At 43.1% G+C, this 27,583-nt stretch overlaps 1 protein-coding gene across 1 annotated transcript in view; it reads right to left on the bottom strand.

The window, feature by feature from the left end:
* CAPN13 (calpain 13) overlaps positions 1 to 27,338 on the bottom strand; it is an 84,570-nt gene extending 57,232 nt beyond the window's left edge. Inside the window, exons 1-2 of the mRNA XM_019020724.4 lie at positions 27,215 to 27,338; positions 7,061 to 7,290 (exon numbers count right to left, since the gene is read on the bottom strand). Of these exons, the coding sequence (XP_018876269.4) occupies positions 7,061 to 7,258 (198 nt within the window). The 5' untranslated portion in view covers positions 7,259 to 7,290; positions 27,215 to 27,338. The remainder of the gene's footprint in view (positions 1 to 7,060; positions 7,291 to 27,214) is intronic.
* Positions 27,339 to 27,583: the final 245 nt, after the last annotated feature.

The following is a 27,583-nucleotide window of genomic DNA, read 5'->3' as shown; positions in this document are numbered from 1 at the left end:
TTGGCTAACATTGACTCATGTTAGTAAATAAGCTGAAAAGACTAACAGCCTTGGAATAGTATTTTAAAGTTACCAAAAAGTATCACCCGAATGTGCTGTAAAGGCTTACAGGTACATGCAATTTTTCCTCTGAGTTCCCTCAAACTTTCAGAGAATAGACAATTCCAGTGTCATTGACAGTTTCAGTGTAAAAATAAAAATTAAAAAAGAATCCTGCCACCATTTAAGAAGCCAGCATAGCCCTGATGCCCAACCTGAGAGAAAACACACAGACATACCAGACTTATTTTGGATAATTTGTTATCATCGTGTAGTATTTGCTGTAGAAATGCAGAATGCAAGGATGGTTTCACATCAGACATCTAATAATATGAAGTAGCACTTACATGGGCCAAAGGGAGAAAAATTTGTATCCTTTCAATAAATGCTATGAAGGCATTTGATAAACATACAACAACTTTTTATGATTTACTAGAACAATAAAAATTAAAAATTTTAGCTAATTAGGAACAAAAAGATATTTTAACGTGATGAAAATTCAATGGTGATGATTTCAAACCACAAATCAATAGTCAACTTCAAGTTTATGGGAAAACATAGGAGTCATTTTCATCAAAGGTGGGCACAAAAGCAGCTTCTATGTCTCCTGTCCTCTAAGCTGCTTGTTCCTTCTGGACTCTGGACTTTAGAGCTGTGACCAATAATCCAAAAAGAGAGATGGTAGGAAGGGATGGAAATGATACCCAGGAGCGTTTTAGTCTGCCAGGCTGACTTCCTGAGACGAGGCCCATTAAGAAAACAGGTAAAGATGGCTGGGAAAATGTGAATGTGCTGACTCTGGGAAGGCCACCTGTTACCAGATGGGCCAGGCACATCAGGGCAGTGAAGCCAGTGTGATGAGAACCTGGATTAGATTCAGGCTGAACTGCCAGCAATGGGCAGTCTCCAGCCGACTGTGAATCACCCAGCAGCTTCACAGACAGGGAGACTGCTGTGTCCCACCTCCCACTACTTTGATTTCACAGGTCATTCAGAGATAGCGTTCAAGATTCACATAGCTTCTCAGGGGATTCTGAGACCCAGCCAGGGCCAGGGAGCAGCTTCAGAGAAGTTGAGCGATTTGTTCCAGGTCACACAAGAAACAGGCTCTGAATCAGGTGTCTGCCTCCATAGTGTCTTGTTCTTCACTCTGACCACACCAGCAGGCAGCATCTTCTCAACTTTATGTTTTCAGATCCTGTGAGATGGACTTGGCCTTTGAGGGCTCTGAAACATTATTAGTGCAGAAGGAAGCTGGGAGGGTTAATTTTATATACCATCCTAACTGCATCACGGAGCGCCCAGATACTTGGCTAAACATTACTTCTGGGCATGTTCATGAGGGTGCTTCCACATGACATTAACATTTGAGTTGGGGGATTTAGCAAAGCAGATTCCCTTCCCAGGGTGGGTGGGCACCATCCAGTCTATTCAGGGCCTAAACAGAACAAAAGATAAAGGGAGAATTTGCCCTTTCTCTGCCTGACTCCTTGAGCTGAGACATTGGTCTTTTCCTGTCCTTGGACAGGGAATTACATCATCCGTTCTCTGGTTCTCTGGCCTCCCACTCAGATTTAACTACATCACTGGCTTTCCTGGGTCTCCAGATTGCAGGTGGCATATTGTGGGACTTCTCATCCTCTATAAGCATGTGAGCCAATCCCTCCTAGTAAATCTCTCATCATAAATATATCAACAGGATATCTATTAGGATATACATCAATATGTTAATGAGATATATACTAGGATATATTTATATAAGATATATTGATATATTTACTAGCAATAAATATGTCAACAGGATATATATTAATGATTCTTTTTCTCTGGAGAACCCTGAGTAATACAGAAGCCAACAGCAATAGTCAAGCTAAGTAATCTTAGGAACTTAATTCTGGATTGTGGAGACCTTTCTCCAGGCAAAGCTTGGGGGTAATCTGTGTTATATTAGGTATGTCAGAGCTCTTGTAATGCAAGGGCTCCTGGCATCTTAGAAAATATGCTCTCTGATGTGATCTCAAGCCAGCTACTCTACCCTAATCGTCTCCAGAGGTACACGGAGAAATATGCCAAGAAATAATGTCTTCCATGTGACAGCACTCGGCATATTTCTGCATTCTCTCTAAAGACTTCCACATCCTCACATGGCATGCTGCTCTTGGATAAGAGAGCCCTGTGTTTAGCATCTTAGTATTCGGCCCTTTCACACGGTGGCCAGAGTTCAGTCTGGGACAGGTGTCAGCGCCACTCCCTTTTCTATTTTTGCTAGAGGACTTTGATTTATTGGCATCAAAGTTCTCTGGCTGAATGACACTTGGCTGTTGGCAGGGTCACTTTCTGCCATTTTTTTGTTACCTATTGCCTTATGGAATGTTTTCATAATCTAACCTGCACTTACAACTTGACCTTGTTAACCTCTTCCTTTCCTGAAGAGCACATTTTGGTCGCAAGGTGAGTCGTTTCTAGTGAATGATCCTTTCAGAAACTGCTCTGGCTGTGTGGAAGGAAGGTGTCACTGGGATAGGCAGTGCCTCCCTCTAGGATGGCCACAGGCGGGAAGCCACAACGGGGCTGTGCTGAGCTTCGAACACCTGTTAAGCAATGTGCTTGGGGCACACAGCCCATTTTTCAGTTGAGAAGTAAAACGTGTTTTACTATAAAATGGGTACAAAGATGAAATTTCAGTTTATCTGACAACACTGGTGATTGTTGTGAAGCTCTACTGTCTACCATCGTGTACTGTCCAATATGGTAGCCACAAGCCATATGTGGATACTTACATTTAAATTAATTTAAATTCAATAAAAGTTAAACCTTTAATCCCTCAGTTGCATCAGTCACATTTCAAGTGCTGAATAGCCACACGTGACTAGTGGCTACTGTACTGAACAGTGCGGGAGAACATTTCCATCATCACAGAATGTTCTATTGGATGGTGCTGATCTATTTAATGAGGATGATAGTATTATCTACCTCACAGGATTGTGAGGGTAATTAAATGAAATATTGCATGTAAAGTGCTTAGCATAATACTTCACACGTGTGCATGCTTGATAAACTATCCATGAAATAAAAATTATCCTAAAAGGGGTCCACTCTAAGTACTAAATTTAGCTCAGGGAAATATCACATAGATACCTCACGTGTAAGTATAATCCTTAGCACTGTCCCTTGCTGAGACCAGGGTTGTAGGAAGCATTGAGGCTGATGAGGAATCCGGTCCTCTCAGTGCCATTTGCACAGGGCACCATCATGGGCTGTTGCGGAGCCTGGCTGGGGGAGGGGGAGGGCTTGGGAACAGAATAAAGCAGGATGTGAACGGGGCTTCCTTCTACTTCAGAAAAAGTTTCAGCAGCAAAATGGTTTAGATTATTGGGTTAATTGTTAGAGGAAGGAAGGACAAGAGCCAGAGGAAGGAAAGGGTAGGTAACATGGCAGGGAGGAGAAAGAAAGAAAGATATATGACACAACACTTTTCTGCACCAGGCATAGAAAGCTAAGCCTGGTTCTCATGCCCCTGACTCCTGGGCTAGTGTTGAACCTGCCAAGCTGGGATGAATACTCAAAACAGAATGATGTCCCTTGTGGTTTACCAGTTGCCTACAGGAGGAGCTTTCTCATTGTCAGGAAAAACTTAGAATGTGGAGATGGCCTAAAACACCTTGGTGCTACCTCAGCCATTATATAGTTGAAGTTTAAGGGCCACTGGTCAGACCTCTGGACAGGCACTCAGCAAGCTATAGCTTGGGAGTCAACTTTCTAAACATAGTGATAGAAAGCAGAACATGAGGCCGGGCGTGGTGTCTCATGCCTGTAATCCCAGCACTTTGGGAGGCTGAGGTGGGTGGATCACTCGAGGTCAGGAGTTTGAGACCAGCCTGACCAACATGGTAAAACCCCGTCTCTACTAAAATACAAAAATTAGCCAGGCATGGTGGCTCATGCCTGTAATCCCGGCTACTCAGGAGGCTGAGGCAGGAGAATCGCTTGAACCCAGGAGGTGGAGGTTGCAGTGAGCCGAGATTGTGCCACTGCACTCTAGCCTGGGCAACAGAACAAGACTCCATCTCAAAAAAAAGAAAAAAAAAGAAAAGCAGAACATGAGAAGAAAGGCATTTTCGACACTCCCTGCCAACCTTCTTTCAGCCCCTGACCCACATTTTTCCCTGAAAGAGTTTTCTTAAACTGGCCAAGGGCTGAAGCTGAGAAGGCTGGACTGTGAAAACCCAAGAATCCCAGGGAATAGGCCCTGAGGCTGCTACCTTATGACTTTTCCCAAATTAATCACAGTAACAAAAACTAGTGTTTACTTAGTGTTTAGACTGTGCTAGACACTATTCTAAGTATTGTACTCATTTAGTACTTAAAGTAATCATATGTGGTACAGGTGCCATTTTTATCCCTAAAAAGGGAAAAAAGGGCAGAACATAGATCAACTTTAGAGAGGGATTGATTCCTGTTTTACTCACATGAGGTAGAAGATTCTACTAGTGCAAAAAACATTACTAGTGACAGGCAGGAGCCCAGAATAGGACATAAGCTTATGATGAGGCCTTACGGGGGCCATGTAACATGGTGTTAGGAGCTCAGGTCTTGGAACCAGACTCCTGGGTTCAAATTCCAGCTCTAGTATCATCTAACTATATGACTTTGGGCAGAGGTCCCCCTACTCTCTGATTCTGCTTCTCAGCTGCAAAATGAGGCTCACAACAGTACCTTATCATAGAGTTACTGTGAAGATTGATGAGTCAAAGCTCCTAAAGCCAGGCCTGCCATATGGTCAGCACTCTGCGGGTGTGGCCATTACTACTAGGATAGGGCCAGGCTGGTGTGGCTCCTCTTCCAGTGCTCTCTGCTGTCACAGCTGTACACTGTGGGTCAAGGACATCACAGTGTCGAAGGGGTGAGTACATTGGCTTTTTCCTTTACTGTCCTACTTGGAAAATACGTCAACTCAGGGTTTCTTTCTTGCACGTGTGAACTTGAAACATGTATCAGGCACCTGTAGATAGGGTCCTTCATTCATCCATTCACTCATGTACTTGTTCATCCAAATTCCAACAGAGTCCCTATTAGGCACTTAAGTCAGTGGGGGGAAAGTGCAGCAGATGGAAAGAATCTTCATTTAAATTCTGGATCCTTCCCTCTCTAATCATGTCACTTTGGCATATCATATCACCTGTCTGAACATCAGTTTTCTATAAAGTTAGGAGAAAACAAAGCAGATAAAGTATGAGAAGACACATGGAAAGCTCTGGAAAGTACTACACAAAGGTAAGTCTTGTCAACTGTGATAAGAAAGACAAAGAAATATGACATTTAAAAAGAAGTGCCAGAATGAAAAATACCCCTGTCCCCAATCCCCCCAGTAGAGCTCAGGTAAGCTTTTGGATGAGGAGAGTAGTAATGGGAAAAGCAGACTCGGCCCCTGGCTGCCTCTATTTTGGGTTCCTGGCATTATTCTTTATAAGTAATTTCACTTCTGTTGGCCTCAGTTTCTCCTTGCCCCCAAAAGACATCACAAGTTGAGTTGTTGTGAGATTCAGATAATTAGAATCTCTCAATCCTTTCTAAAGAGAAGTGTTATAAATTCTTCAACACTATAAATATGGTCTTACATCTATTGCTCAGCACCTTGTGAGAGAAAAATCCCACCACTTTCTAAAATAATCTCAGCCTCTGAAAATAGCAAAGGGAAAAAAATGACCTCTTGGAACTTCTTTAAATAGAATTCTCTGCTTCAGCTCTCCTTAGGAGGTAAAGGCTATAAGAAGAGAGTCATTGTTGAGGACTTACTGCCAATGGCTGATAAGAGGACCCTAGAATGCTGAAACACCCCACTTTTCTCTAAGCAGCATCCCAAACCCTACCTGATCCCTAACCCTTCCCTTCACCAAAGCTTCAAATCTGCCCCAATGTAGGGCAAGAGGTGTCGCCTCCCAGAACCTGATGTCTTCAGTTCTCCTTCCCACGTGCAGAACTGAATTAGATATCCACAGACCAGACAAATACTTTAGAGGACCTCATAGCCTCTTAGTAGTCACCATTAGAAAATAACTTTACTCTGTAACCTACCTTCACTTTATGGGAAGTGTTTAGACAGTGCTTGGCATTTAATCAGTGCTCAATAATCGTTGCAGATATTATAATGATTAGCTTACTAGACATTCTATTATTTTATCTCATTCTAGGTTATGCTGGCAGCCTACAGAAGTGTGAATAGAGGTTTGGGCAGGAGGGTCCTTAGGGTGGTCCTTATCCGGGTGCTTTGCATCAACAGTAGTCCTGATGAGATTATCAGAATGTTGAGTCAGCTGAGACATTTTCCGTGGAGTTGTCATGCCCTAAAATTAAGATAGTTCTAGAAAAACCAGGAGGGCTCACCTGGCTGCAAGGTAGAGGTAGTGGCCATCTGCTGGGGTTGTGGAGTCAGGGAGGTCTGAATGTTGTCCTGCAATTTCTCCCTAATTGTAAAGCTGATGTCTAAAATTCTCTTACAGGTGGTCAAGCCTCTCTAAGATCGAGAATGTGAATATAAAAGAGAGAGGAGAGGTGATTATTTAAATTCATCCTATAGTGTAAATGACTGACCTGCTATCTTCCCTTTGAGCAAATTCTAACAGGGAAGGAAAAAAGAATATAAAGATACTGACACCTGAAGAGAAGAAAGGGTGACAGAGTGATAGATGGGGTCAATTATGGGGTGGAGGAGACTCCAAAGAGCAACAACTACAATCTTTATACCCGTGGTTTCCCATTTTTTAGATGAAAAACTGAGGTATTTTAATTTAGTGATGTACTTAGTGTTAGAACTGGGTTAGAACTCAGGAGTCTGGGCTCCTGGTTCCTGCTATAGCATCTTCCCATCCTGCTGAGTAGCTACAACACTGGAGCAGAGATACCCGGTGAATTTCATTCTCCTTCCAGTTTGGTTTGGCCCCACCTCCTTTTGGCTGGAGGTGCCATGGCAGGCGACTCCGAGGACCCTGGAGCTGGGTATGCTCCAGTGGGGCTCACTCACCTGTGGCCGCTTCCATATCACATTGGAGAGGCGTTTCTCCTGGAGCAGCTTCTGGCCTATGGAAGAATCTGCTGCAGGGAATGTCTCATCCTTAAACGTCTGGCCCATGCTCAGGCAGTGATCCCGCAAGGTGGTAAAGTCCTGGTCTTTGAACTTGATGATGGAAGTCTCCACTGAAGGCTCCTGGTAATATGCCATGACTCTCCTTAGAAGACTTCCGAGGTCCTTTCCTGTTGGTGAGAAAAAGGGATACCTTTGGGGTAAGCCATCAAGTCCTTTGCATCATCAAATGTGAGCCCCAGATGGGCACTCTGATATACCACCCTTTACAGGGACTGAGACTAAGTCTGCACTGTCCCTGGTGGCACAGTCAGTGAGCCTGAACTAGGATTCAGGCATCCTCACTCCCAGTTAACATTTCAATCTGCTGTACAAAACAGCTTTCCAGTGTGCTCTCATGTGCACAAGAGGCTGTGGGGTACTAGTACATCTCATGAACATTTATCGAGCACTGCCAGGTGAAGAACTGGTAGGTAGATTAGAAAAAGGTATCCACAGCTTCCCTGAGCAGCAAGTGCACAGAGGCCCATGAGTTGCATTGGAAAGGTCACGGGGTGTTGGAGGGTTTTGTGGGATGGGGGCAGAGAGGGTGGGTAGGAAGTGTTGGATGAGATTGCCAGAAAGGTAGGTTGGAAAGCTGGGTGAGGAAATGTTTTATACCCCATAAACTCTGCAGGGCTGTTGAAGAGGTGGGGCATGATCAGATCTGTACATAGAATGGGGCTGCTAGGAGCAATCTGGGGACCAGAGAGAGGGTGTGGGCAGGGACTGGATGCAGGAAGGAAGCCAGGAGCTCCTGCACTTGTCCACAGGAGAGACAGTGGTAGAGCATCAGAAGGGAAGATGGTGGAGTGTGGACAGATTTGGTGTAATTTTATAGGTGGAGAATTGAATATGGGGGATAGGGAGGAAAAAAAGAAAACAAAGAAAAGATAGTGCAGTGAATATCACATGGGGTTTGAAGTTTGCTTTCTGCTTTCATCAGCTACATACTGCTTCTGCAATTTGGAGCGAATATTCAAGCCTGTGAACCTATTTCTCCACCTGTATGGATTGAAGCTATAAATCTCATAGGTTTGTTACGATATTAAATAAGTTTTGACCTAACCAACTGAGCAGAGTGACAGGCATGCAGTAGTCCCTCAGTAAACGTTAGCATCCCAATTTTCCTTGAGTTGACAAGGAGGGCTGAGGTTTCTTGTTCAGGCAGCCACAGGAATGTAACTGGTGCCATTTACCAAAAATGTACCACGTCCTCCATCTGTGAGGCTGGCCTGGATGGGAATCCTGAATCCATACTTCCTAGTTATGGGAACTGAAAAACCTCTCTGGTCCTTAAAGTAGGGCTTTTCAAGCTTCTTTGATCAGGGTCAGTGCAGGTGGCACAAAAAATCCCAAGGTCCCTGTGTTCCACCCATTTCCACTTCACAGTGGAAAAGGAAGCAGGTGATAATGAATGAGCAAGGACTATAAAGGAATAAATTCTAAGGAAAGAATATGAACTCATAATCAAAATTTTGAATCCTAGAAAAATACATGTAAACTTAACATAACTTAGCAATTTTCTTACAATTACCTTGTAATAGCATGTGGCAAGTTATTTAGATAGCACAAATTCATAGACAGAATATCACCAGTCATTGTGCAAGCATATTTGGAGAGAATTGTGCATACAACTGTCTGACAAACAAGATATGAATAATTTACATTTACATTTGAACTATTACATTGGACCATACAGAACTGCCATTTTTGTAGGTCAAAAATGGTTGAATATAGTCAGTTTCATAGGGTTTAACCTAAGGTAAGAAATGGTTAAATACAAACAGCTCTGTTTAGTTTAACCTAATACACATGTACATTTCTTCAATTGAGTTCTTATAGAACAATGGCACAAAATATTCAGTATGTCTCACCACTCACAATAGGGTTAAAAAGAGGGCCCACAACAAATTAAATAGTGACAAACCTGAAATGTCAAGGTATCATTCAAGAGTAAGAAAACAGTGATAGAAATTGATTGTCAATTCAAGACAAAAGGCAATGGCACTCGATAATGAAGAGTTGTGAAAATCATGGGTCTACCAATTCTCTGTGCATGCTCGGGGACAGTGGAACCAGTATAGCATTGCCAAGCCTCCTACCTCTCAGGAAAATATTGAATTACAATGTGTGATAAACTCTAGCAATGAGCTAGTTTTGGTTTATGAAAACCAAATTGTAGTTACCCTTAATAATACAATTATGGGATTGCCTGTAAGTAGCCCTTAATTGCATATAAAAATGAAATTCTAAAGAATTTTGCTTCATTTCTCCTTTGGAATCATACAAAGGTCTCATATGCGAGGATCAGTTCCTAGTCCATCTGGGGTGCCCCCACTGTGCACTATTGGATAGAGGACTGGCCAGACTTTAGGAACTCCCATTTTAAGATTCACTTGCCTCATTTGTGAAATGGAGATGATGATACTATTACACATGTTATAGGGTTGTTGTGAGACTCAGATGAAACCATGCTCCCAGAACACGTAGCACAGTGACTGGTAAGTACAAAGCAGCCAATACATGGTGGTTATTAGGATGATGATCATTGTTATTTTGAGCAGGAAAGGACTGTGCAGAGGCCCAACACTGTCTAAGATGAGGACTTGCTCATACCCAGGACAGGCTAGGCTCAGAGGGGCTTGCAGGGTGAGGGCCAGGATGGTCAGTCAGACCTGGGCCCTGGGCTCTGTTACTGCTCTGCATTCACTACATGGGCTGCCCAGGCCTGGGGGAAGGGAAGGCTTGGGGACAGGCAGCAGGCTGGGTGTCTGCTGCTGCGGAGGTGGGCTGTTCTGGGAGGAGACTCTTGATGGGGAAGGGAGAAGCAGGCAGGGGAAGCTTGTTCCCGCCTCCACACACATAGTTCTTTCCTCTGAGTTGCTCTTGGCTTCGCCAGGGAACAGCCTGTAGGCTCATGTTCTCAGGAAGGGCCCACAGCACCTGACAACATTTCACTTTTGTGCACAGCAGAAGAGGACCACCTGATTTTCCTGCTGTCACTTTTGGGAGGGCTTTCTGCTTCTTTCCTCTCTTCTCTACCCAATTTGTCTCACTTTGCAGGGTAGCCAAAGGCAGAAGAAGACTCAGCTTTGTTAATTTAAGGGAAAAAAAAAGATTGCTGAAAGGCCTACCTGATATTCAAGATAAAGTTTATCTTGCTGCTGGGGCAGCTCTTGGGTGTTGCAAGAAAAGTCACACAAGAAGAGCTAGAAACATCACAAAAATAATTGATATAAAGTTCTTCATGTAAGAAGCTTGTGTGAGCTCATGAGTCAAGCTCAGAATCAGGCCGAGAAGCAAGCAGGAGCTGTGGCTTAGGGCTACAAAGCCTCTTTAGCTCCCCTTGGTGTCTATGAAACAAGCTTCCCTGTGTCCTTTGCTGAGTTGGGTGACTGAGTGAGCTTGGGCTGCCATAGCAAAATACCACCGACCGAGGGGCTTAACTGCATTTATGCCTGAGGTTGCAATTTTTTTAGATGTTTGCAGTCAGACCTTGGTGATGACCTTGAGCAGTATGATATAAATAACTCCCACATGCTTAGTGTTCCAATAATGGAACACTAGGCATAAATGGGTTAACAACAGGATTTATTTCTCACAGTTCTGGAGGCTAGAAGTCAGAGATCAGAGTGCCAGTATGTGGTGGAGGGTGGGGAAGAGATCTTTCCCTCATCCTCTTCTCATAAGACCACAGTTCTATCAGATTAGTCCCCACTTTTATGATCTCTTTTAAGCTTAATTGCCTCTTAAAGACCTTATCTCTAGGTACAATCATGTTGGGGGTTAGGGTTTCATATGAATTTGTTGGGGGAGGGGGACGGTACAATTCAGGCCATGGCAGTGACTAACCCTAGCCTGATCCAACAACTCTCCTAGCCCTGGCTGCATACTGCAGGAAGTGTGCAGATCAAAGGGGAATTGGGTCATGTCGGTAAGGTTCTCAGAGAATAGACAGTGGATGTCAGTGAACACAAGAACAAATGACAGAGCAGCAACAGTGATAAGTATGTGAACATTATTTGAATTAACGGAAAAATGATGAGGGCTCCTTAATGGGAGATATGTCTTAGATACTGCTGAGCTATACAACTATGTCTTAGCAGTATCTTGATATGCCAGCACCTAGCGCTAGGCCTGGCACATAGTAGGTATTCAATAAAATCTCCTGAGTGTCAGCAGATTAAATATTATATATCAGCTATTCTTGAGTGTGTTCTATGAAGCAGTTGCTTCATGAAACACTCCACAAATAACAAATTATGAGATGAAATTATTTTGGAAAACATCTGATACTGAACAGTCTTTACAGAAATTCACAAAAAGCTCCAAGAAAGCCTTCGATAAAGAAACTTAAGTTTGCTCCCAGTGTTTCACACATATAACCAGTAAGTCCTTTTATTGGAGAACTTTTATTAACATTTCATGGAAAAGATGCATAAGAGTTAAGTGACTTCAGAACATCCTGACTCAAGTCCTCATTCTGCCTCATACACACTAAACACCTGTTTCTTCATCTGTCAAATGGGAACATGATACTTTGTTGAAAAATTAAATAAGAAAATATATGGAAGGAGATTTAAACCATGAAATATTTTATGAAAAGATGTTCATTATTATTTATTTATCTGACTCTAATCTTGTCCTAACCTGCTTGTATTTCTCTCTCTCAGAAATAAATAGTTGTAAGAATACACAGATAAATTACCTAAATTACATCTGCCCAGAAACATGAAAAGGGCATTTATTGTCCCGGTTTCTCTCTTTTCCCCGAGCTACATGTTGTTCTTCTACATGAAAATTCACAGGTGGAATTCAATAACAATAGAATATTTAGGTAAACCCCAAATATCTGGAATTAAACACACTTTTAAATAATTTATGAGTCAAAGATAATATCATAAGAGAATTAGGAAGACCTGAATAAGTAGAAGGACATAAATAAGAAAGACAAGAGCAGAAATTAGTAAAACAGAAGACGGATAAGAGCAGAAATTAATCAAACAGAAGACAGACAACAGATAAAATGAGCAAAGCAAAAATCTGCTTCTTTGAAAAGATCAACAACATTGACAAACCCCTAGTCAACTTGATCAAGAGTGAAAGAGAGAAAACATAAATCGCCAATATTATCATTTGATAAAGGGGTTATTACCACACATCCTATAGACATTAAAGGGCTAATAAGAGAATACTACGAACAACCCAATGCCAACAAATCTGCTAAGTTACATACAATGGATCAATTTCTTGAAAAATACAATTTATCAAACTTGACACAGAAGAAACAGAAAATCTGAATAATGCCACATATAGTAAAGAAATTGAATTTACTATCCAAAGCTTTCTCCAGAAGAAACCCCTAGGCTCAGATAGTTTCACTAGTGAATTCTATTACACCTTCAAGGACAGAGTAACACTAATCTTACGTGAACTTCCTCAAAAAATAGAGGAGAAGGGAAATACGGCTGAACTTATTTTTATCAGCTCAGCAAAATACTAAAAACGAAACCTCATAAAGAAATCTTCTTCCTGAAAAAAAATTACAGAGCAATATTCTCACGAATAGAGAAGCAAAGAGCCTTAAAATTTTAGCAAATCAAATCCAATAATGTAAAAAAAAAAAAAGAAGAAGAAGAAAGATACCACATCATAAGTTGGGTTTATTCCAGGAATGTTAGGTTGATTTATATTTTTAAAAATCCACCTGCAATCTACCACAGTAAAAAGCTACAAAGACATAATTTATGATAAAAACTCTCAGAAAACTAGAAATAGTAGGTAACATCCTCAGGAGGGTATCTGTGAAAAATTTACAGCTAACATAATATTTAATGATGGAAAGTGCATTTTCTTCCCTTTACGATCAGAATCAAGGCAAGAATGCCCACTGTTATAGTTCTATTTACCACTGTTGTGAAGGTCCTAGCCAATGCAACAAGAAAATTAAAGGCAAAAAGATCAGAAACAAGAAGGTCCTATTTTGGTATTTTGATTGTAGGAAATCTACAAAACAACTACTAGAACTAATACTTAAATTTAGTAAGGTCACAAGATACAAGGTTAATATTAAAAAATTATATTATTATATAATAGCAACAAAAAATAGGAGAATAGTAACATCCAAAATACAAAATACTTGGGAAAAAATCTAACATTAAAGACATTAAAGATATCTACATTAAAAAACTATAAAACATTGCTGAGAAAAATTAAAGGAAAACTAAATAAATGGAGAGATATATCCGGTTCATTTATTGGAAGGCTCAATACTGCCAAGATGGCAGTTTTTTCCAAATTTCTCTATAGGTTCAATACAATCCTAACCAAAATTCTAGCATGCTTTTTTTTTTTGTTAGAAATTGATAAGCAGATTCTAAAATTTACATCTAAATGCGAAGAACCTAGAATAACCAAAGCAATTTTTAAAAAGAAGGAAAAACTGAAGGGCTTACCCAACCTGACTTCAATACATATTATAAAGCTATTGTACTGGCAAAAATATAGACGAATAGATCAATGGAGAAGGGTAGAGAATCTAGAATAAATCAACACATATATGGCCAATTAATTTGAGAGAGGTTTCAAGGCAATTCAATGGGGGAAAGAAAAGTCTTTCCAAAAAAATGGTGCTGGATCAACAGGATTTCTAAATGGGAAAAATACAAACAAACATGGATCTTACTTCACACCATACACAAAAACCAAGTCAAAATGAGCACAGACCTAAAGGTAAAACTTAAATTATAATACTTTCAGAAGAAAACATTTGCAAACTTGGGGTAGGTAAATGTGTTTTTGATAGAATACGAAAAATATGAGCCATACAAGAAAAAAAAATTGATAAATTAGACTTCATCAAAGTTTAAAAGACACCATTAAAAAAACAAAAATGCAAATTTCAGACTACGTGAAAATATTTGCAGCACATATATCAGACAAAGGACTTGAATCCACAACATATAAAGAACTCTTACAAATCAATAATCAGAAAAAAAAACCATTAAAATTGCCAAAAGATTTGAATAGACACATCACCAAAGAGTGTATAAAAACAAGCAATAACCCAATTTGAAAAGATGTTCCACATCATAAGTTATCAGTGAAATGCAAATTCATACCACGGTGAAAGCTCACTATAGGCCATTTTCTAATGGCCTAAAATTTAAAAAGACTGATCACACTGTTTATGGGGAGATAGAAAACTGGAACTTTCATACACTCTCAGTAGATATGTAAATTGGTATGACTACATTAGAAAACAGTGTGGCAGTTTCCTAAAATGTTAAAACAGACACCTTCAAAATGATCCAGCCATTCCAGTCCTAGGAATCTACCCAAGAGAAATGAAAGCATATGTTCATACAAAGACTTGTGCATAATCAAAACAGACATATTTAATAGCCAAAAGTTGGAAACAATCCAATGTCCATCAAAAGTGAATGAATAAATTGTGATGTACCCATAAAGTACTACTCAGCAATAAAAAGAAATGAATTATTGATACATGCAACAACATGAATAAATCTCTAAAATCATTATGCTATGTGAAAGCCAGTCAAAGTAGAATACATATTATATGACTCCATTTATAAAAAAAATCCTAGAAATGCAAACTAATGTACCGTGACAGAAAGAAGTTCAGTGGTTGCTCAGAAATGGGGGTGGAGGGAGGAATGGGTTTTGAGAAAACTTTTGGGGGTGATAGAAATATTTTCATCTTGAGTGTCGTGATGATTTCACATGGGTATACATGTCAAAACTCATCAAAGTTTATACCTTAAACATATGCAGTTTTTATATATTCTAAGTAGAGTTGTTTCAGAAATTAAATGCTATATATAATTTATATAGTCTTCAGTAATTTGCTTCTCCCTGCACCCCATGGTTAAAAAGTAGCGGGATTTCATTTATTTCACTGCTGTATGTTATCCTATGATTTATTTGTACTTCTCCTCTCAATGGACATTTAATGCTCTTCTCTTTGTTTTAATGAAAAATAATGCTATAAATGTTATTGTACGTATCTCCTGATAAACATGCAAGAGTTTCTCTAGTTTATATTACAAGGAGTAGAATTTTTGGGTTTAGGAAACGCACATACTCAACGTCACTAAGTATGCCAAATTATTTTCCAAGGTTGTACCAATTTATAATTTCACCAACAGTGTAAAAGAGTTGCCATTGCTATATATCCTCACTAACTGTTGGTATTGGCAGGCTTTTTATTTGTACCCATCACGTGGGAGTAAGTGGTAACTCCTATGTCTTAATTTGTTTCCCTGATTACTGGTAAAATTGAGCATCTCTCAATATGTTTATTCTCCATTCATGTTCCCTCTCTTGAGGAATGAATATTCATATTTTGTGCCCATTTGTCTATTGGGTTGTCTTTTTCTTATTGATTTGTACGAATTCACTACTCACTCTGGATATTCGTCTTTTGTTGGTCATATGTCTTGTAAATATCTTCTCCCAGTTTGTGGCTTATCTTCTTAACTCCTTTACAGTGTCTTTTGATGAACATCAATATTCTTTACACTAATACAAATGTATTACAAATATTTGCTTATAAGTTTAATTTTTATAAATTGAGCCAATATTAATTCTTATGGGAATTTAATGTAAGAAACTTTGTAAGAGATTCTCTTTTTAAAATAGAAAATTTGTAATTAACACATTCTTCCAAAACACTGATTTAAAAATTTCTTATAGCTCTATAATAATATTTTTATGAAGTCCAACATATATATCAAAATCTGAAATAGACTTGCAGAGAAACACTTCGAGTACTTAGGAAATAAAGCTGGTATCTGTATTAGCAAATATAGCTTTGCCAAAGCCAATTACTTAATTTTCCCTTCCTTTTCATTTCTTCCCCAAAATAGAGTCCTTACTTTGAAGGAAGAGAATTACATATATATATATACACATATATATACGTATATATATACATATATACGTATATATATGTATATATATGTGTATATGTATATATATGTGTATATATATGTGTATCTATATGTATATATGTGTATATATATACACATATATATACATATATATATAGTCTTGATTTTTAAAAAGTATTTGATAAAATCTCCACCTATTCCCTGTGTGTAGACTACATTGAGTAGGTTGTATATCACATACTATGACAGTGCAACGTAGCATAGTAAAGTAGAATACAGCGTAGTAAATAGAATTCGCAGTTTGACCCAGAGATCATGGATGAATGGTCTGGAATAGCTAAGAATCATTGCACTGTAATAGTCACAGAGCTCTGTCCTGTGTCCTGTCCTATTCTACATTTTTACCTTGGTCCTTAAAGAAGATGTTGAAATAAAAATGAAGATCCTTTTCAACTCTTTCATCATTTTTAATAGTGGAAATCAAGAGCAATTAACCAAGCAGATAGCAGAATCAAAATTCTAAATGACTTCAAAACCAAGAAGATGAAATTAACTAAGGAAATTGCAAACCTGTCTTTACATTTAAAAAGTTAACTATGCAAGTAAATAGTGAGCAGGATCTGTCTTGGCTAAATTTCATTTTGAAAATATTTTGTACGCCTCACTTGACTTCCTATTTAAAATGAGACAAAACTATGAAAGATTTGGCAGGCTCTGACCAGATTCAACAGCAGTAAGGCACTGCTCTAGACAGGCTAGCCCAGCTCTAGGGGCCACATTCCAAGAGGCTTATCGGCACTCTCAATGGTATCTGAAAATGAGTGTTTGAGTAACATAAGTGTGCCTGGCAGGGAGGCAAGCCCTTTGCTTGCAAGCATGGGCTCCTGGCATGCAGTTATATCCACCTGAAAGAGGTGGCAAATTTTCATATTGGCAAAAATGTGCCAGACGGGCGGGAGGCAGTCCAGCTAAATAGACAGGAAGCCTGGAAATCCCTTCCTGGGAGGAAGAGTCAGAGATCTAGAGAGGTTTACTGGACAGAAGGCCGACTGAGGGGTCTACAGTGATCCTCAGACTCAGCCCCTGCAGCCCAGGTCCCCCTCCCTCCAGAATAATCCTGCTGTAAGAGAGCAGATATTTAACCACCTCTGGCCCCACAACTGTACTCCCAACCCCTAAGTTTCCCTGCCGCCAAGATTATGCTCTAGTTCAGAAAAGTGAACTCTGCCTTGTGTCTTAAGGAAAAAGGAAAAAGAGGCAGCATAGAACAGTGCTCACAGGCACATAGAATCAGGTTGAAACTTGGGTTTGAATCCAGCTGTCTCTTACTGACTGAATGATCTTGGCCAATACTCTTAATATCTCTGAGCCTCCTTTCCTTACCTATAGTGGATGGGAGGTGGAGGTAATAAAACCAGCCTCGTAGCAGCAGACGGATATTAATTGAGAAGATTCTTGTAAACGGCTTGGCGTGGCACATAATAAAAGCTTGTGTCCATTATGCTATCAGCAACTCCTTGAGTGTCCTGCCTGGCCCTGAACTTGAGCCCAGTGACTACAACCCTGCACCAGCTGGTGGGCATACCAGGCACCTGCCAGTCACCTCTGAACTCCCAACCTCGGGTCTCTCCAGGTTCCAGAGTTGTGTTCTTTCCATGCGTTGAGACTGTCATCTCCTCTACCTGCCTGGCAGAAACACTGGGTGCACCCTTGCCTCTGGCCCTAAGCCATGCTGTAGACCAAGCTATCTGTCAGCATCTCCAGCTGGGCCAGTGTCCCACAGCCTCTATCCTGTCTGAGGGGGCTTTTTCCTCCTCTGCTTACCCTGTCCTACACGATGGCCAGGTGTCCCTGAGGCCAAACACATGTCCAGTGGAAAGGATATGAACGCAAAGGAAGAACATGTGATCTGTGCAGTTCAGATGGTGGAAGGAGTCAGAAATTTGGGGAAGAGTGATTTTGATTAGACTCTGCAATGATGGAAGTGTTCTATATCTGTGCTGTCTAATACAGTGGCCACTGGCCATATGTAGCTATTGAGCACTTGAAAGATGGCTAGTGCAATTCAGGGACTGGATTTTAATTTTTATTCAATTTTAAATAATTTGCATTTAAATGTAAATATTCACATGCAGCCTTATTGCATGGTACTGAAGAAGAGAACTTCCAATGACATGAATTACCACAGAACAAGAAAGGCCGTAGCACTCTTGGGTGGAAATGGTTGAGCAGAGGCTGGATGACTCTACACGGGGTTCCAGAAGAGCCTTTGGATTGGGCAGATCCCTTCCAACTTCAACCTACTGAGCTCTCTCTCTGCTTTTCTTCAGTGTCATATTTTGGGCACTAAACCACTCAGTGACTTTCTGCCAGTGATGAAACCACCTCCCTGCCCCAGTGACAGGTTGCTCTGGTGTCCCTGTCCGCAGGATGCTCCTAGCATATCCCAGCAACAAAGGGTAATTTTGTTTGCATTTTGTTTTCAATCAGCTAAGAAACAGGAAGCTGCGTTCAATGGTTTCCTGCCCAGGAGTGCTGCCTGCGGCCCTCTCCTGGCTGGTGTTTTTCAGAACGATGGAAATAAATCTGATGTAATGTAGCAGAACACGACAGGGGACGGTTTTCCCCTTAACAAATACTCATTTGAAATGGTGCCCAAACCCTGCACGAGGAGCAATCTATTTCCCACAACAGTGTTCCAGCAAAACCCACTACTAATTCCACAACTCAAATTAAAACTAACAGAGCTTGAAGGCTGGGGCTGACACTCTCTCTGCTGACAAGGAACAAGGAAGGGTGGGGGAAGGGGCCTGTGCACTTGTGTGTGTATGTGTGTGTTTAATTACACTGTTTAACACATCGAGAATAATTTAGCTACCCGAGTGGAGAAAATAGGCACTTAACTGCTCTCTGGTGGGAAAAAGATGTGCAAACCACTTTCAGCTATATACCACCTTGGCATACCTCAGGGCTTTGAGGAGAGAGAGGGAGACAGAGAGAGAGTGAAGCAGAGAGAGAGAAGAGAGCAAAGGAAGGGGGTAAGAAGGAGGAAGGAAGACAGAGAGGGGGAAAAGGAAGGAGGAGGAAGAGAGAGTGGGTGGGAGAGAGAGGGAAGAAGACAGAAAATTTTGTGTGTATACAAATCTACAGCAAGTTGGAAGAACGTGTGAGTATTTCTCAAAGAGAGCTTATGTGAGATGGTGTAAGTGTGAGAATGAGCTTAAACATCGGGTTGAAGATGGAACTTAACCGCCAGACCAGTGCTGTCCCTGAGCCACTCTGCACTTCAGAATCATCTCAGTAAGTTTCCATGCATGTGTGGCCTGAATACCATGGTGGGATTAGTGGCCCCCAGAAAGGCAGACCTCAGAGGAAGACTATGCAGGGCTCACTTTGCAGAAGGGGAAAGTGGGGCTCAAGGTGAAACAGGAGAAGTTTAGGCAGCGCTTGGGCTTGACTCCTGTCCTGCCCCCAGCTTCAAAGCTGGGGTGATCTGGCCTGTGAGCAAGGCATGCCTCTGTCCCTGCTGAGGGCATCCTACTTTGTGCCTAATCAGGGCTGAGAGGGGCAGAGGTAAGCTAGTGTTTCTCATCCTCTGAGATAACCTCTGATCCACCGAGGGCCAGGGAAGAGGCCATGAAATGAAATGAAAGAAACCTCTCTCGTGTCTTCAGATGTAGAAAGCTACATAGGGCCAGGCGCAGTGGCTCACTCCTGTAATCCCAGCACTTTGGGAGGCCAAGGTAGGCAGATCACGAGGTCAGGAGATCGAGACCATCCTAGCTAACACGGTGAAACCCCGTCTCTACTAAAAATACAAAACAATTAGCCAGGTGTGGTGGCAGACGCCTGTAGTCCCAGGTACTCGGGAGACTGAGGCAGGAGAATGGCATGAACCCGGGAGGCAGAGCTTGCAGTGAGCCAAGATTGCGCCATTGCACTCCAGCCTGGGCTACAGAGTGAGACTCCATCTCCAAAAAAAAAAAAAAAAAAAAAGAAAGAAAGAAAGAAAGAAAGCTACGTAGACCTGGAACAGGTACCAGAGAAGTAAGTGCTCAGAATAGACCTCTCTATTGCCTGCCAGTGACTCTGGGTTCAGCACTGGAGCTGACTGCCAAAGAGATCAACAGCTTGGCGCAAGAGAGGCAGAAAGCAGAAGCGACTTACTGAGGTTCCACAGGCAGGGCAACTCCAGCCTCTTCTCTCCTTACTGCCCTTGCTGTGTGGACCCAGCCTCTTCCTGAATCATAGCGCAAGGGAGCTCAGAGAGCTCTGCTGATGGGTTCTTCCCAGGAGACCCTGGGGGTAACCAAGAGAAGGTTTGCCTGACAGAAAGAATCTGTGCAGCTCCACTAAACTCTATGGGCCTTGGGCACGTCGCTCCCTCCCCTAGCCTTGGTCTCCCCACTTGGAACACTAAGGAGGTTGGTCTCACACTTCTAAGTGCTTTTCTACTGTAAGATTCTGTATTTCTGGAACTGAGACGACAGGTTCTTATGTAGCCTCAATGATACTGTTAGACAATAAAATAGGAACCCACAGAATGTATTATTTCTTTCAATTAAGTTTAGGTTTGTGCCAATACACACAAAAAAGAAACTTGTCTTTGCATGGAAATCTCCTTTCCCCTCCCTAGAGCATTTGATAGGTGTCATTCAATTATGATAGGGTTGAGTAGACTCAACTATATTCTAAGGATGAGGTAGAGCATTCTTTTTTCTGGGAACTAAAACTACATGAGTCTCAGAAACACCGTGTAATATTTAATCTGTGCTTAGATTTCCCGGCATGGTTTTTTTCTTTTTTCATCCTTGAAGGAGAGATGCACTTCTCATTTAGCTAATTCAAATTTTTTCTGAAACAAATACAAATTTAGTGGACTTAGGAAGTTGGGGCCTGCCATGTACCAAGTTAAAATGCAGGGTCTTGAGAGCCGCTGTTTCAGACGAGTACTCCCCAGGCAGACCCTCGGCTCCAGGCCTGCTCGCTTCCCAAAGGCTTGAACCGCAGAAGGCTAGGTTTGGGGTCTTTTTCCTTTCTTATTTTTAAGGCTCTTTGGAAGTTGAGGCCACATTTATATAATCTGTTTATTCTTAAAGGATTTCCCTGGGCCTATCTTCTTAGGCTTTTTCATTTAAATGGACAAAGACAAACAGAAAATGGATGAGTGCTGGGCACGGTGGCTCACGATTGTAATCCCAGCACTTTGGGAGGGTGAGGCGGGTGGATCACGAGGTCAGGAGTTTGAGACCAGCCTGCCCAACATGGTGAAACCCTAACAATACAAAAACTAGCTGGGCGTGGTGGTGTGCACCTGTAATCCCAGCTACTCCGGAGGCTGAGGCTGGAGAATCGCTTGAACCCAGGAGGTGGAGGTTGCAGTGAGCCAAGATCATGCCATTGCACTCCAGCCTGGGTGATAGAGGGAGACTCCGTCTTAAAAAAAAAAAAAAAAAGAAGAAGAAGAAAATGGAAAAATGGATGAGGCAGAGGCCAAGACAGAGCAACCACACAAAGAGAAAGTCAAAGACTGGCTGGGCGACAGAAAGGGAGCCAGGGACAGCCAGTCAGCAGGGATGGAGGCTGAGGAAGAGAGTGGGAGGAATGAGATGGCCCAGATGCAGGGAGGACAAAGTCCACCAGGGGAAGGGATTCTCACGCCAGCCCAGCATTGACGGCGCCAGAATTGTGTCCAAATATTACCCTGTTTTCTTATCCCTCAAGATGTGAATTCTCAAGGCATGGCTGGAAAACAAGGAATGCAGATGATGTGACTCTCAGATGGAGCTTTTTAAAGACCACCGTCCCCTGCGCTGCGTCTAGCCACAACACAGCGGAGAAAGGACAGTGGAGCCGGCCGTTGGACCCCTGGCCTGGTTACCTGGGCATCCCAGTCTGTGCCTGGCCATTCTGGGTCTCTCAGGCCTGACCTGTGGAGGCTGCAGAGGCGAGTAGGCTGAGCCCTGGACTGGGAGCTCTGGTTGGGGGGTGGTGAGGGTTTGGAGACAAATCCAGTAGTACCAGTGGCCAAGCACGTTGACTAAGGGAGCCATTCCCTTTTCTGACCAGGTGCTCGGAGACACACGACGAAGGTCCCCAGGAAGGCCCAGGTCAACCTTCTTGTTCTGGAGCAAGCTTCCATCCAAGCAGATGGGGTCCCATCTCTGGGGTCAGGATATGGACCAGTGGGAGGAGAAATGTTTTTCAAAAACAAGAGCTTTCTATATTAAATATGTCAAAAAGCAACATGAAAAAGAAGGAGCTTAGAATGTATGTGTGTGTGTGTATATGTGTGTGTGTGTGTGTGTGTGTGTGTAAATGTGAATGTAAACGTGTCTAAGTGAGTGAGTGAAGCAGAGAAAGGCAGGCTGGGGGGAGTGGTGGTTAGACCTCTGAGGTTTCCCTTGTTCCTTCTGTCATTCTTTCCCTCTCCAGCCCTAAGAAACGGGGAGAGCCAGAGCTTCTGAAAGCAAGGACTGAGGGCAAGAAGGAAAGACAGAGGAAAGAGAGAGGAGCAGAAATGGCCTAAAAACCAGCTCTTGCAGGGTCCACTGGGGAGATGGTGGGAAGGACAGGACCTGGGGCAGGGGGTACAGGCCTGGGAGCCTCTGCCTGAAAAGAGAGGTAGACGCAGTCCCAGGAGACCTCCACCACTCTTGCTGTCTGGCCTATGTTCCAGAACAGGCAGGGAGCTGCGGGGAATCCCCACGCCCACCTAGGGCAGGTGACCTGGCTGAGGAAGAAGGCTTGAGGACAGGACTGAGGGGATGGCAGCACTGGCTCAGGACAGCCCCTGGGTTGACGGAACGTGCGTCTGGTGGTCTGCTGGCTGGAGTCCCAGGAGCCAGCCCCTGCAGAAAGCCTCTGCCCTCACCTCCCCCAGGGCCATGCCATCTGACTGTATCTTAAGTTCCTGCAGAAAGCTAGAGTTTTCTGAGGTGGGGCTTAATGGTATATGTAGTTCAGCTGGTTGGCAGCCACGTCTGGTTAAGGATTAGAGTGGGGAGAAAAGAGAATGTTTGGCGAGAAGAACAGGGGCAAAGGTTCCTGTCATCTCTCCATCACCTCTCTGGCTTCAGACCCTTGAGAACCAGTGGTCTCTAGTGGGCCACTGGGTGCATCTCCCGAAGGCAGGTGTGTGGCTGTGATGGGAGACAGCGCCCCTCTGTGTCTCTGGTCTGCAGGCTGGGACAGGGTCTGGCTCAGTCCTCTGAACTGCGTGGGAGGTGCTGGTCAGACCTGGTCCACAGGCATGGGAGGTGGACATGGCAGGGCTGACCAGTGGAGATCAGAGGGCAGAGTGCTGCCAGGGGGACCATTCTTTCAGAGGGAAAGGAAACAAACCTCCTGGCTGCTCCCAATTTTAAAGGTCCCTTGGGACTTACTTGGCCGAAGTGAGGATGTTAACCCCAGAGCCCTGGCTGTCCTCCAGCCCAAGTCCTAGAGGCAGCTCATCGCCCCAGCCACTACCGTGGGACATGGTACACGTCCCATCTCATGTTCAACTCACCAGAGAGGGCGGCAGTGGGCAAACCTACACTTCATAACCCTACAACATGTCTTAACAATTTGGATCTCTTTATTCACTAAATAGTTTGTCTCTGAGGCAACACAAGAGATAGATGAGGTGACCTTTAGCTGCCTTTCAACATGAGTATCATGGATTACAAGAGGCTGGGAGACTCCTTGGGGATCGCCTTGTTCACCTCTCTATTATTGAGACAAGGAAACAAGCTTAAGGCTTGGCTGAGCTTTCCTGGTTGTTTCCTGGGAGAATGAGCTCTGCAGATTGGTAAAAGCTTCTCACACACCCCCACAGCCTTCCCTTATACTGCAGAGTTTTTTATTCAACAGGGTTTGTGCAAAGCAAAAAGTAGTGCATAGTGGAGGAGAGTGCCCTGAGAATTCAGGAATCAAGACAAAAGAGACTGAGCCCATGAACACAGGTCCAACTGGAGTTCAGTATGGGAAGCTCTGGTGCACTCAGTTCAACTGGTTCCTTTGTTTTGGCTTTCTCAGAGCCTGTTTTGTTTGTTTGTTTTGAGACGGAGTCTCACTCTGTCAGCAAGGCTGGAGTGCAGTGGCGCAACCTCGGCTCACTGCAACCTCCACCTCCCTGCTTCATGCAATTCCCCTGCCTCAGCCTCCCAAGTAGCTGGGATTACAGGCGCATGCTACCATGCCCGTCTAATTTTTTTGTATTTTTAGTAGAGACAGAGTTTCACCATGTTGGCCAGACTGGCCTCGAACTCCTGACCTCAGGCAATCCGCCCACCTCGGCCTCCCAAAGTGCTGGGATTACAGGCGTGAACAGAGCCTTTTTAAGTAAATTGGAATCATAACTCTCTGAGGAAGGAAGAGTAGGAGGCAACATTCATCCAAATATTTGATCATAAATGCTTTATATCAAGGAGCCCCCAGCAACAGCCCCCAAAATTAGTGTTCTATGTATACCATGCTTTAGGAAACACTTGACCAAAAGATAGAGTCCCAAGGGTGGTAGAAAATCAACACCTCCTCTTGATTCTGCTCTGATCTTTTGCATGGCTGTGGACTTCCTTGCTGTCTATCAGTGGCACGCTCCACCATGGACGTTCTGAGAGAGTTAGGATGCCCTCAACCTGACTTCTTCCAAACCTTGAGGAGAGATGGAATGGACCAGCCTATCCAAAGTCCCCTTTATGGTTTTCTCATGGGAGAAAGAGGTGACATCTAGGCAGGAACATTAGTGCTGTATGCAGTGTTCAGCAGATATTAATGATAATTCAGTCTTTATTAAACCTTTCTTAGGTGCCATCTCAGGTTCTCTTAGCCTCAACCTGTCTCTAGGACTCTTGGTCCCTTTTTTACTCCAGCCAAGGAAGTGGCTCTTCTGACCACTTCTGGACTCAGATGAGGTGCCAAGCCTCTAGCAATTAGATCTAGTTTTCCCAGTGGCTGCCACAGGGGTCAGAAGACACAAGCTGGAAGTGCAGGACAGTTAACTCCCCATAGGGCAAGCTTTGAACAATAAGAGAGGAGACAGAGTGAGCCAACATATAAATGTCCTCTCTACCCTTGCTCAGATGGACTCTTCCAAGGCACAATGCATCTGCAACGCCAGTCCAGAGGGGCCCTGCTTTGGCCAAGTGGCTGGTCATGTCTCTTTGTGAAGAGAGGCCAGGTGGTGGCACATCATCCCTCACTGCTTCCCCTTTTTCTCTTCCCATTTCCCGCTTCCCTGACTCTCACTCCCCTGGTGTCTTACCTTAAGTGCTAAGTAGCACTTAAGCTTTGCCTCAGGCTTTGTTTTATAGAGAACCCAGGCTAAAATAATGTCAACAATAATGACTAAAATATCTTCAGCACTTGCCATGTGCTCAAGTACTGCTAAGTGCTTTCCATATAGGATCTCATTTGATCCTTTCACTGATCTTTTGGGGTAGATTACTGTTGCTACCATGTCTTAGCGATGAGGAAACTGGGACCCCCAAGAAGTTAAGGAGCATGCCCCAAATCACACAGCTCACCATATGGAAGCATCAAGCACAATGCTTGATACGGAGTGAGCCTCAGGGCCAGTAGGTTGGTCTTTTTTTTTTTTTTTTTTGAGACAGGGTCTTGCTCTGTCACTCAGGCTGGAGTGCAGTGGCATGATCATAGCTCACTGAAGCCTCAACCTCCTGGGCTCAAGCGATCCTTTCACCTCAACCATGGACCCCTCCCCCTGCCTCCAATAGCTGGGACTACAGGTGTGCACCACCACATGTAGCTAATATTTTTTCCCAGACCCCCAATTTTTAATTTATTTTTGTAGAGACAGGGTTTCACCATGTTGCCTAGGCTGGTCTTGAACTCCTGGGATCAAGCAATCTGTCCACCTCAGCCTCCCAAAGTGTTGAGATTACAGGTGTGAGCCACAGTGCTTGGCCTAATGTGTGCATTTCTTCATAGCATCTTTTCTTCTAAGGTGTTCTTTCAAGAGGGTAACTGAATACAACCAAATAACTAGGGGACAAGACAGGGTACCTACCAGGCACAGCAGAACTCCAGCTCTGTCATTTGCATCTGGTATAAACTTTAGCAGCAAGTCACTCACCCGGTCCCTCACTTTTTCCATCTACAAATTGGGATAATGAACTTATGCTATATATACCTTTTGCCTATTACACAGTTGGTAGATTATTACATTTCCATCAACCAATCTACTAATAAGTAAGCCTTCCTGCAGCTGTCACTCCTCCAACCTTCAAAATAACCACAACAACAACAACAACAACAACAACAAAAACCCACAATACTTATGTCAAGGTGGGTACAAAGGTGAGACAATTCAAGAGGATAATCTGATTGAAAGTCTAGTTAATGCCACTTGGGGGTAAACAAAGTTGTGTTTGTGACCCAGGACAAATGGGGCAGTCAGTAGTTCATGACCCAACTGTAACTATAGAGGGAAAATATCTGCACTTATTCTAATCTGGTTAACTTGGGTCCAAGCTGAGCAGCTGGAACTGTCTCCCTGAGAACAGCATCACATCTCAAAGATTACATAACTTTAGCAGTTACAGAGACACACGTGTGTGACCATGACACCACTAGAGGCATATAGGAACCTCCTGAATCTCTGAAGTTGTAATGATCTGTCTTTTGTGATTAACCCAGAGTTGTCAACTTCATTACTATAACTAATAAGCTAGATGATTAGAAAACAAAGGGCCCAGGTCCCATTCTTCCCTTTAGCAAATGTTTATTAAGCACCTACTATCTATCAGAAACTACACATCAGTGCACAAAGAAGACATGATTTCTGCCATCAGTGTGTCCCTTATGGTGAACACAGCCCTCAAGGTCACAACTTAGAATGATCAGAAACCGAAGGTGACAGAATGATTAAGAAATACTCTCTTTGCATGAAATATGCAAAGTTTGGATTAGATTCTCTTAGAAAATTAACTCCCACTTTGCCCTAGTTTTTCTTAAAGCATATCCTTGGACCACTTGCATTAAAAAAACCCAGTTTCCAGAGCTACTGAATATGTACGTTGGGGGGTGGGAACTCAGAAGCGACATCATGAAGCTCTCTAGAAAATTGTACATGCTCACTAATGTTTAGAGGACTGCCTTGGTCCACAGCTCTGGGAGATGACCACGCACACCTTACCTGTTTCCTAGGCAGGTGTGTCTGATGGAGGAGGGGAGACAGGCAGGTTCCACACGCTCTCAGGTTAGAGAGTGGTGGAGGAGACTGGCAGAGGAGGAGAGCACGGCCGGCCGTCTTGCAGAAAGAGCAGTGCTGGTGTCTGCTTGCTCCTGACCTCAGGCTTTTCCTTATATGGGTGTACCAGGTAAAGGCAGGCTCCACCTTCGTTAAACAGTGACTTCAGCATTGGGCAGTGGCCTGCCACCTCTTGGAGAGAGAGAGGACACTGACTGTAAACAGCAACAGCTTCTAGATCCTCCACCCCAAGCCTATCTCTGCCTGATCCCACCTCACTTCCTGGGGCCCCTAAGCTGCCCGTTTCTTGGCTCT

Source organism: Gorilla gorilla, chromosome 12 (assembly GCF_029281585.2).
Source record: "Gorilla gorilla gorilla isolate KB3781 chromosome 12, NHGRI_mGorGor1-v2.1_pri, whole genome shotgun sequence".
Lineage (NCBI taxonomy): Eukaryota > Metazoa > Chordata > Mammalia > Primates > Hominidae > Gorilla > Gorilla gorilla.
This window is presented reverse-complemented; position numbering and strand designations above follow the sequence as displayed.